General features: G+C 47.9%; 1 protein-coding gene across 8 annotated transcripts in view; it reads right to left on the bottom strand.

Annotated features, from left to right (window-relative positions):
- MTUS2 (microtubule associated scaffold protein 2) overlaps positions 1-12,314 on the bottom strand; it is a 392,307-nt gene that overhangs the window by 25,339 nt on the left and 354,654 nt on the right. For all 8 annotated transcript variants that reach the window (XM_006078577.4, XM_006078579.4, XM_044927309.2 and 5 more), the window contains one exon: positions 1,944-2,158. In XM_006078577.4, the coding sequence (XP_006078639.3) occupies positions 1,944-2,158 (215 nt within the window). The remainder of the gene's footprint in view (positions 1-1,943; positions 2,159-12,314) is intronic.

Here is a 12,314-nt window from a genome sequence, read left to right as displayed (position 1 = left end):
TGCTGGGAGATCCCTTCCTGCCCTTCCTCCCATCTCTTGACATCTTCTCAACCAACCAAAAGTTTGGACCCAAAATCAGTGAATATGGGTATACATATAAAACTGGGCCTGACTACCCCAGGATATAGGACACAGGACAGCCGATATCTGCCCCAGGACTGACCTGTATCAGGGAGTCAAGAAGCAGGTAAGACTACAGACGGCAGCTGAGCGAATGTCTACTTAGGGCAGATGCTGCAGGTTCCATTTCTAATCTTAGCCTAGCAGGTAACCTTACCTGTAACCTATCTGTTTCTGGCCTCTAAGTCTACACCACCTTAAAAAGGCAGGTGTGTCTGGTTTCCACAAGCCTCTAAAAGGAGGAGGATGCTGAACAGAAGATGCTGAGATGCTGAATAGAGGAAAGTGTTGTCAAATCAGAGACTGCTCTTTCCAACGACAGTACTTATTATTACTCTAATATTTCTCCCCTATGATTGTCCAGCCTCTGGGGACCATCGCTGTCTGGGATACCTACTGGGGATGCAGCCCAAATGTTCATGGCTGTGAAGGGCCACTTGGCATTAGCCTGAGATGTGAAAAGTGCTCTTCATGAGTGCCAGTTGATCTTAGGGATAGTGAAGCAGACTCCAGGCAACAATACACCAATTAGAAGGTGGGCACCAGGGCATCAGAGCCTTAGGGGCTTAGGAAGAAGAGAGAAGGGAGAAGCAGATGAGTTTCATGGAGGCAGAGCGGGCTCACCTCACCCTGGTGCCAATGCAGTAATGGACCCTGCAGCCGGCTCTGGGGACAGGCATGCCTGGCTCCCACCCGCTTTCACACTGACTGGCTCCCTGGGTATTCTTCCCCAGCTGTTCTAGGATGAATGACCCTCTCTGGGAAGACTGCCAGGCTAAGGTTAATGAGCAGAATCCTTGTTTCATCAGGCAAATACACACTGAAGGCCTACCCTGTGCAGGCAGGCAGTGCCAAGCCAGAGACTCGAGACTAAACCCAGCAGAAAACCCTAGTTCAGGGCTTGCGGGCACGGACCCTGGGTTCAGACTGGGTCCGACCCTGGCTCTTCCATGAGCATGAATTCCGGCAAGGTATTTAACCTCTGGGTCTCAGTTTTCTCACCTGTAAAATGGGGGTAATAATGGTCCCTCCCTGGTAGGGTGACTATAGGGGTTAAATGAGTTAGTCCATGAAAAGAGGGAGGAGCAGAGCGCGGCCCACAGCACGTGCTAGATACACGTGTGTCTGTTATTTCCACTGCCCTCATGGGCTATGCAGAAGATCAACAGGGTACAAAGTCAAGTTTATCACACATTAGGTAGTAATAAGTGCCCAGGAAAAACTAAAGCAGGGAGGAGGACAGGAGTGTGTGTGTGTGTGGGTGGGGGGAGGAGCTGTAACTCTGGGTGAGGAAAGGCCTCAGTGAGAAAAGTCTACCAGGGAGGGAGAGAGGGAGCCATGGCATGTCTAGAGGGAGAGCATTCCAGGCATTGGTGTGTTGGTTTAGTTGTTCAGTCATGTCCGACTCTTTGAAACCCCAAGGACTATAGCCTGCCAGGCTCCTCTGTCCATGGAATTCTCCAGGTAAGGATACTGGAGTGGGTTGCCATTTCCTCCTCCAGGGAATCTTCCCGACCCAGGGATCCAACCCAGGTCTTCTTGCATTGCAGGCAGTCTCTTTATCGACTGAGCCACCAGGGAAGCTTACCAGGCAGTGGGCACAGCCCAGCAGAAAAGCCCAGAGGTTGGAGTGTGCCTGGGAGGACAAGGGAGGAGGCCAGAGTGGCTGGAGGGGATGACGGAGAGGGGACAGGGGACAGAACCGAGGCGGGAGGGTGGGGACGGGGGAGCTCACCTGTGGCAGGACTCCGGGCTAAGGCGGCTGGCTCCCCTCCGCCTCCGGCCTGTGGATCCCCAGGGCAGGGCGGGCCAGGTGGACTCACCTGCTCCTGGTGCTGACATCCGATCCGCAGCAGCTGCGCGCGGTGCTCCTCCTGGAGCCGGGCCACCTCCGTCTCGAACTGCAGCTGCAGCCGCCGCTCCAGGTCCCGCAGCTCGGCCTCCTGCTGCCAGCCCAGGTTCCGCACCTCCGCCTCGCAGCGCCGCTCCAACTCTGCCTTCTCCCGCTGCAGCTTCTCACACTTGGCCGCCTGGAAAGCTGGAGGGGATGGGAGAGTGCACCGTCACAAACCCGCCAGGATGCACTCAGAGCCTCACGTCTGCAACCCCTGTGCTACAACATCAAGGTGTGGGCAGAAGGACCAGGGCAAGATCCCCTTCCTTCTGCAGAGCTTCATGGTTTATAAGATGCTTCCCTGGGCTTCCCCAGAAGCTCAGTGGTAAAGACTCTGCCTGCAAAGCAGGAGTGGCAGGAGACACAGGTTCCATCCCTGGGTCAGGAAGATCCCCTGAAGGAGGGCATGGCAACCCACTCCAGTATTCTTGCCTGAAGAATCACATGGACAGAGGAGCCTGGCGGGCTACAGTCCATGGGGTCTCAAAGAGTTGGACATGACTGCAGGGACTTAGCACACACGCAAGCACGCAAAATGCTTTCCCACCTACAGCATCTGAGCCTCAACACAGACACTGGGTGTTGGGGTGAACCTGCTCCCAGGGAGCTCCTGTGACTGGCCCAAGGTCACACAGCGTGTAGAGTAAGAGCTGCAAAGGCAGGATATGTTTAAGGACACTATTTCCCTGGTGAAATGAGTGGTGGACAGGCTGGGTCTTGCTCTGTGTGCAGTGTGTAAGAATATGGCCCAGCCCAGCAGCCTAATGCTGTCCCAAAGGCCTTCCTGGTCCAGGGCTTCAGTTGGCCCCGTGTCCTGGGTCCCACCGTTTGACGGAGGATTCTGATACACAATCTGAGAAAGTTACGATCCGCGGGTGTACTGAGAGCAAGGTGGTGAGTGCTGCCCATGTCAGGTGTGGGCGATAAAAGGATATAATGTCTGTAGAGAATTTAAAAGCAATAACCAGACTGATCAAAAAAGCCCTCTGCTTTTTACTACCACCAGTGCCAGCAACTCTAAAGAATGCTCATGAAAAAAGTACTTCTCAAAAGTCTTTGGTTGGTCTACAGTTTAAGCAATTGCTATACTCTTGAGGCTTTTAAAAACTAGTTTTGTATTTTATAAAAAAATCACAAACAGAGGAAAGCTGGAAGTATTAATATGCACAAGGACATTATTGTACAGACTTTCTCTCCCCTGTGGACCGAAGTCCATGGGGTCACGAAGAGTCAGACATGACTGAGCAACCAAACGATAACAACAACAATATATATGTCAGGATGAGTGTGCACCGGGCTTTCCACCACAGGTGGCAAGACTCACTAGCTAATAAATACAGCAGGAACGACAGAAGTAGACTGAGGTTTTCTGGCCCCTGGTAGTGAGATCATGGAAGAGGGAGGTTATGGGCTTCATAAAAACAGCCAGAACCTACCAGGAACTGAAGGTCACAGTGGCTTAGGCTTGGAGGCAGCGGTGAGGAATCACCTATGCCCAAGGGTCTGAATAGAGCTCCAGTTTTCCCCAAAGACCCTCCAACCTGGGCAAGTTGTTAGAATTTCACCAGGGACCCTAGTTAGTGAAAGAAACAACCAGGATCCACAGACTAGGGAAGAGATGTACACGCAAAGACAGGTTTATCCTGGAGTGACTGGGCTTTAACAGAACGACCATGGAATGTCCATTAAAAACAGTGCTCGATGGATTGAGACATAGTCAAACTGAGGCCAATAGAGGAGCAATTATTTACACATATATACATTTAAAAAAAATTCTTTTCCATTACGGTTTATCACAGGATAGTGAATATAGTTCCCCGTGCTATACAATAGGAGCTTGTTGTTTATCCCATTTTATATGTAATAGTTTGCATCTGCTAATTCCAAACTCCCAGTCCATCTCTCCTCCCCACCTCCACACAAACAGCAATCATTTCACCTACACTGGGGAAAGGTGAAGGGTCCTCCGACAGAGAAGGATGGAGGACGGACAGGAGACACACGGTAACTACTGGTGAGCCTCGAGCAATGGGCTCCAGGGTAGGTGTCTGGGTGCACGGGGTCTCTTTGGAGAGTGCTCTTGTTTCTGTAATTCAGGTGAACTAAAGATCCAACCAGTCCATCCTAAAGGAGATCAGTCCTGGGTGTTCACTGGAAGGTCTGATGCTGAAGCTGAAACTCCAATACTCTGGCCACCTCATGCTTAGAGTTGACTCATTGGAAAAGACCCTGATGCTGGGAGGGATTGGGGGCAGGAGGAGAAGGGGACGACAGAGGATGAGATGGCTGGATGGCATCACCAACTCGATGGATGGGTGAGTGAACTCCGGGAGTTGGCGATGGACAGGGAGGCCTGGCGTGCTGTGATTCATGGGGTCACAAAGAGTCGGACACGACTGAGCGACTGAACTGAACTTCATAGTCTTTGCCCCGTGTACCCTGCCACGATGAATGGGATAAAAATAAAGCAGTGACAACAATGTTTGTATTTACAACAGGCCCACAAGGCAGTGCAGAGATGAAGCACAGTCTACAAACACAAGAACAGATGGTCGGCACCATTCATGATTCAATACATGCAGATCAAAGCAAGAGATTTTTTTTACCTCCAAGGTTGATCGAGATGAAATATTCTGATAATACAGGGAAGGTAGGAGAAAACTGGCCTTTGATGGAGCAACGTTGGGGGTATAAACTGAGGAGCTGCTTTGCAGGTTCAAGTATTTTTCAAAATTGAAATCCTAGGGATGGGAGCTTGGGAAGGGTGACAGCTGAAGAGTTCGGGGTTTCTTTTTGGGGTCAGGAAAATGTCCTAAAACAGATTATAGTTACAGCTGCATAACTCCGTGAATATACTAAGAATCACTGAATTGTTTTCAAACGGGCGAGCTGTATGGCATGTGAATTATATCTCAATAAAGTTTTTACCAAGAATGGAAAGAAAATCTGCAAAATAACATGACAGGAAAAATATCTCAGAGGATAAATTTAGACGTGTTTGTAGAAGGAAAGTTCATATTTGGATTTTGAAACTCTGTATAATGATGATGAAGATGTATGTTGACAAAATAAAAACCTCACCACTACACTGTTTTATACACACACACACATGCACACACATGGATATATGTGGAGCTAGTGGAATCTGAGAACCTTTCTTACTGTTTCTTAACTAGAAATACAGCACACTGCACTCAAATGAAAATAATAAAAAATGCTCACCATGTACTATTCTTTAACAAGTACTGTTTTATATGGGGAAAATGTACTTTTCATATATTAATACTAATATTGGTATCTTTAACTCTAGTAAATCTAAACAATAAGTTGATGATATAGATTGCATACATGGAATAAAACAGAAAAAAAGGTCAAGAAATGAATAACAACAAATCAGTTAACACTGGAGAAAAAAAATTAAATGCACATATCTTTTAAGTCAACAATTTCACAAGAGAGCCAAAAAAATCTGATGAAGGATAATTAGTTCAGCATGATTTGCCTTTGGGAAATAGTTGGGGGGGGGCTAGTTAAATAAATGAAGATAAGTCCACTATACACATAGGACAAATCCCATATTCAATGGCATACAGGTAACTAAAAAAAAAACCAAGGTCAATCTTTTCCTGGAATGACCTGTAATACATCGTTAAACAAAAAAGGCAAGATGCAGGATGAGCAGGACAGCAGAATTCTACTTGTGATGGAAATGCATCTGTGTGTCTGACCTTCCATCTGTCCTTCCCCCCTCGGAGGTTGTGTGCTTAATTGACAGGACTCACTTCCCAATGAACACCTGCAACAATATGTATATAAGAAAATCCTATGATTTGTTTGAATGTTTTATGAGTTAAAATATTTTTTAAATGACTACCATGATTAAGAAGACTGGGTTTGAAAAGGTTATGGTCACCTGCAGTCAGAAAGGACAGGACACTTCCATCAAATGTGTGATTTTGTTCATGTTTGCGGCAGCGGGATGATTCAAGGCCTGGGATTCTATTTGCGGGAGAGGGGCGGGTCAGCAATGATTGATTGATTTTCATCCTAGAGCTGTTCCTGAACTGTACTGTTGTTTCAATAAATCATGAACTGTGCGGCCTCAGTTATCATTGTTCAGTCGCTAAGTCATGTCTGACTCTTTGGACCCCATGGACTGTAGCAAGGCAGGCTCCTGTGTCCTTTACTATCTCCCAGAGTCTGTGCAAATTCATGTCTGTTGAGTCAGTGATGCCATCCAACCATCTCATCCTCTGTTTCCCCCTTTTCCTTTTGCCTTCAGTCTTTCCCAGCATCAGGGTCTTCCCCAATGAGTTGGTTCTTTGCATCAGGTGGCCAAAGTAATCACCTTTCCACATCTAGCACCAAGCCCCAAATTCCCAACAGCTATTATATACAAGAAGTGATACTCTATTCTTCCAATGACCCTGTGTCATAAGCCCCAGGCCTGCAGAAGATATTGGATAAGAGCTGCAGCTGAGGCACCAGGGAGCAAGTTCCAATAACAGAGTCCCTAAAGAAATAAACATCCTCTTGCCTCTGGTAAATTCTCAAAAATGTATCTACTGGGAAATTTTGTACACAGAGGTTAAAGTGGGCTAATTTTTATGGGCAACCTCTGGAGTCTTGCATACATTCTTCCTTTATTTCTATTCATGAGAAAACATTTGGTACTTTATAATGTGAGAGGCAAACACACCAATAATAAATCCCTGGAACCTAAAATGCTGAGAAAATAGTTCCTAAAAGAACAGGATTATGACAGGCCAGGAGCACTGATTACATTTCTAATTCATAAGCATGAGTTTGAAAAGCAAAAACAGGATTAGAGTCTGTGGTAGTTTTCAATAATTGAACATATGTATGTATGAATATATAGAGTGCGTGTATGTAGTACATACACACACACCACAGTTCATAAATCAAAATTGAGGGGAAAAACTCAGTAAGAGCAATTTTCTTTAAACAATTGCCCAAAATGTCCCTTGAATAATTACAACTTGTTACTGGAAAGAGGTAGCAAAGATCAGTAATTACCACACTAGACTTAAACTGAAGAAAAGAATCTGGTTGCAGTTCATGATAAAGCATAAGGAATAATATCATACTACCTTTTACATCACAGATAATGCTTAAGCTTTGACGATTATAAAATAAGTCATCTAAAAGGTGAAGACTGTATATAAATATGTGGAATTATTATAATAGTCACTGTTATGGGTTCAATTGTGTCCCCCAGAATTTATATGTTGAAGTTCCAATCCCTAGTGCCTCAGAATGTGATCATGTTTGGAGACAGGATTTTTGCAGCTAATAAAGTTAAAATGAGGTCATTTATAGGGTCAGCCCCAATCCAATATGACTGAAGTCTAAGGACAGACACCTGCGGGGGGTGGGGGGGAGTAGCCATCTATAAACCAAGCGCAGAGGCCTCAGAAGAAAGTCACCCTGCTAGCATCTTGATCTCGATTCCCAGCCTCCAGGATTGTACGAAAATTAATTTCTGTCTTTTAAGCCCTCCAGCCCGCAGTACTTTGTACAGCAGCCTTAGTAAGTTAACAGTCAGTATTGTTACATATTGATAGGGGATCCCACAGTCAGCTAAAAGATTAAATTGTTTCTTTGAGATATGGGGAGTAATTGAAAAGACAAAATAACTTTCAAGGGAAAAAAATGTAATTTAAAAACTACCCATAATCTCATGACACAAACAAAATGAAAACTTTCCACTGAAAATCCCTTCACAGCTGTTGCAGTAGTGTGACTTCAGTATCCCTGGTAGGAATTTTCCATGTCTTCCCGCTTAATATTTCTATGGTCCCCTCATATTTTCATGTGTGTGTCCTTAGTCACTCAGTTGTGTCCGACTCTTTGCGACCCCATGGGCTGTAGCCTGCCAGGCTCCTCCGTCCATGGAATTCTCCAGGCAAGAATACTGGAGTGGGTAGCCTTTCCCTTCTCCAGGGGATCTCCCCAACCCAGGGATTGAACCCAGGTCACCCACATTGCAGGCAGATTCTTTACCAACTGAGCCACCATATTTTCATGTGGATGCACTGTAATTTATACGTCCTTAGTATTGGACATTTGATTTGTGTCACTCACATATTTTTTCTTTTTTTGCTTTCTTCATTAGGATAAATTCCTAAGAGTGCAATTATGTGGGCTTAAAGATTATAGCATCTTTGTAAACTTTAGTTGAGTGTGTGTGTGTGTGTGTGTGTGTCTGTGTGTGTTTGGTCCTTTTTGATGGCAGTGATCCTGTGACAAATCTGTGTCCACCAGGGGGAACTATAATGCCTGGAAAAGCCCTCTGGTGGCAAAGGCCTCTGTCCACTCTTGTCAGATCACAGCGACCCACGGCAGGCGGCAGGCTCAGTCCATGAAACATGCTGCCTGGGATCCTGGGCCACACTGCCCTCTACTGCCCTCATTTTTTAAAGGACCTTCTTTTTGATGAAAATGTCAAGAAGAGACTTCTCTGGTGGCTCAGATGGTAAAAGCGCCTGCCTACAGTGCGGGAGACCCTGGGTTCGATCCCTGGGTTGGGAAGATCCCCTGAAGAAGGAAATGGCAACCCACTCCAGTACTCTTGCCTGGAAAATCCCATGGATGGAGGAGCCTGGTAGGCTACAGTCCATGGGGTCACAAAGAGTAGGACACAACTGAGCAACTTCACTTGGTCAAGAAGAGAGACAAGGAGGGGCTGAGACGGAGGAAAGGTTCAGGGACTAGGAGTAGAAATGTGGGTGAAAGGCCAGGGTGGGGAGTCGGGGGTCTCTGGGCATCTCTGCAGGTGCACACAGTATCCCCAGGGCCCTGGACCAAACAGCTGGCATTAGTGGAGCGCCTCCTGGGTACTATGCAACTGGCATGCCCTGGGCCCCAGGCGGGTGTCCAGTAGGACAGGAGGTTTGAGAAGGGGTAACTCAGGGATCCAAGGCCCCCGCGGGAGGGGCCAAGGCCTGCAGAGCAGGGGCTGGAGCCCGGGTCCCTCCGCACCTGGGTGGGAGTGACCACTGCACCAGGGTTTCAATGTCTCAGAGGTGAGGCTTTGGTGAATCAGCCTTCAAGCCCTCACTGCTGAGAATCGCAGCACATCTCTTTACCCGTCCACCTCCCTAACCAGCGGGCAGGGACAGCGTCAGAGACGCTTGAGTATTTGTGGTCAGACAGGCAGGCGGACTATCAAAAGACAGTAGTTGAATTTACTGAGCAGCTGCTACATCCCATGCCCAGTCGTGCGGTGAGAACCAGACTCGCTGCCAGGAGGGCAAATAAAGACACGGGCAGAAGTTTTAAACAGCAAGATGTCAGATCATGAAAACCTGAGATAACAGCAGTTGGAGAAAGTAAAATGAGAGCAATGTTAGGGGATGGCGGATGCAGGGGGCACCTGAGAAAACCCCATCCAGATGGATGTGAATGATGGGGAAGGGGACGGGCCCAGAGAGCTGGAGGGAGGGGGTTCCAGGAGGAAGAACCGCAAGAGCAAAGGTCCTGAGCTGGGAACACGGGGCTCACTTAAGGGACAGGAAGATGACAAGGGGCCTGAGGGTCCGTGATGGAGACAGTGGAGGTGGGGAGAGGTGGTGTTGGATCTCACGAGGTCCCTGGTCCCCAGGGAGGAGTGAGGCTTGCACTCCAGTAACTGGAAAGGGCCCCCCTACCCCTTGACAGTCTTAAACTTGGGATAACAGGAGCTCATGAAGCGTTGATTACAAGAGTGCCCTGGAGGCTGCATGGCGAATGGGCTGGAGGAGGCAAGAAGAACAGAGCGGAGGGCATGTCTGGGGTCCAGGTGGACGTAACCCGGGGCTGAAGCTGCAGTCCTGGGTGGGTATGCAAAGCATTTGGGAGGCAAAGCCACCTGCACTTGCCCCTGGCTTGGACGAGGGAGGTGAGGGAAGGGCAGGGATCGGACCCGAAGATGACTCAGGCAATTAGTCTGAGTGATTTGGGTGGTGGTGCCCTTTAAGAAGAGGAGAACATCAGAGGAGGAGACCCACTGGGGAGACAAGCACACACTAGACACCAAATAAATCTCCACGGAACTAACAGCCAGATTTATGTACATATAAGGGCCCCTGGTTCACAAATGTGATGGCGGATTTGCCTCTGGTCCACGGTACTTAGGAAAGGCTTTTCTGGATGTTGTCAATTAGTATGAAAAACATGAAATTCAAAACTGCTGAATTTTGACAAGTTTTGTGACACGTTAGTGATGAATGGTAGTATTCCATTTCACATGGGCATGTGCTGTGGTCTATTCTATAAAAGTGTTGAAATCTTAAAAGCATGAGACCTCAGGGTAGACTCTCATTATTAAATCTTCCCCAGTGAAGTGGGGCTGGATTGACAGATGTGTTTTCTCCTCCCCATGGGTGTGTAAATGGTTAGTGGGAAGATATAAGACGTGTGGCTGCAGTAAGATGAAGCGCATTTTCCAGCTGCTAGGCATTCCCAGTGCTACAGAACAAACACAGAAGAGTTCTTATCAATGTGGCTCTTTGAAGTGCATTAACAAGGGTCTTCCCTGGCTGTCCAGTGGTTAGAACTGTATGCTTCCACTGCCAAGGGCCCAGGTTCAATCCCAGGTCAAGGAACTAAGACCCCACAAGGCTCGGGGCATAGCCACAAAATAAAAAGTGCATTAATACTTTACTTACCTGTGGGTCACACTATGGGAACATGGCCCCCAAACTGGATGACTGCATATAGGAGCCTCAAGATCCCCAAATACATGCCCTGAAGTGCCCACTCTCGTCCCACCCCTACACTCCTTAAACTTCCGCACAGTGAGAGTGAGCAACCCTTCCCATGCGTGGAATCCAGACCGCCAGCATTTCCAGATTAGAAGGGGTGGGGAGGCAGGGTGGGGGAGTGACAGCCCAGGACAGGAGGTGGTCAGGTCACACCTGGAAGGGACAGGAGACAAAGGCAGGTGGGGGAGGACAGGAAGAGTCCAGGTCTTCCCGGGTCCTGCAGATACCAGCAATGGGTATTTTGGCAACTAACTCAACCTCTCTGGATCTGAGATTCTCACCTGGAAAACGAGGGGGTCGGGCACTGCTACCAGCTGAAGTGTATACCCCTAGAGTCACGGGGTGAAGCCACACTCCCCAGGACCTCAGAGTGTAACCGTATTTGGAGGTGGGGGTACTTGAAGAGTTGATTAAGTTCAAATGAGGCCAGGAGGGTGGGGCCCTAGTCCAACATGATTGGTGTCCCTCTTGGAAGAGGAGCCCCCACCGGGGAGGTATCAGAGGCCAGGTGAGAACACAGCAAGGGGACGTTCTTTCACAGGCCAAGGACAGATGCTGTAGCAGAAACCAACTCTGCCAGCCCCTGGCCTGGACTTCAGCCTCCAGAACCGAGTGAAAATAAATGCCTGTGTTTAAGCCCCCCAGAGAAGGCAATGGCACCTCACTCCAGTACTCTTGCCTGGAAAATCCCATGGACAGAGGAGCCTGGTAGGCTGTAGTTCATGGGGTCGCTAAGAGTAGGACACGACTGAGGGACTTCACTTTCACTTTTCACTTTCCTGCATTGGAGAAGGAAATGGCAACCCACTCCAGTGTTCTTGCCTGGAGAATCCCAGGGACGGGGGAGCCTAGTGGGCTGCCGTCTATGGGATCGCACAGAGTCAGACACGACTGAAGCGACTTAGCAGTAGCAAGCCCCCGGGCTTGGGTATTATTTTGTGACAGCAGTCTGAGCCAGCTAACACAGGCACCCTGAGTGTGAAGCCCCCTTCTGCCCCTGCCTTCTAGAATTCTATGGATATTGTAATGGTGACTGAGGGTTATCAAGGACAGTTTTCCACTGTCCTTTTTTAAAGAAGACCGGGAAGGCTATACTATTTTTATTATGATCTCCCTCTGAAATGGAGCCCTAAAGAGAGAAGCTTCATCTACAGAGAAAATGTGCTTTGCAGAATGACTCGCTGCCCAGCGACAGAAGACATTAGCAGTAACATCAATGACAACATCTCTGTGCTTCATTAATGAAGTTCTCTAACATACAATATTGGGGATTCCCTGGTGGCTCAGGGGCAAAGAATCCATCTGCCAATGCAGTAGACATGGGTTTGATCCCTGGGTTAGGAAGATCCCCTGGAGAAGGACTGGCAACCCACTCCAGTATTCTTGCCTGGGAAATCCCACGGACAAAGGAGCCTGGTGGGCTACAGTTCATGTGGTCACAAAAAAATTGAACATGACTTAGTTACTAAACAACAACAACAAAATACACAATATTAAATTGCTTAATCTTAGCAGCCAATTTTAAAGCTGGAGAA

This window comes from Bubalus bubalis, chromosome 13 (genome assembly GCF_019923935.1).
Source record: "Bubalus bubalis isolate 160015118507 breed Murrah chromosome 13, NDDB_SH_1, whole genome shotgun sequence".
Lineage (NCBI taxonomy): Eukaryota > Metazoa > Chordata > Mammalia > Artiodactyla > Bovidae > Bubalus > Bubalus bubalis.
This window is presented reverse-complemented; position numbering and strand designations above follow the sequence as displayed.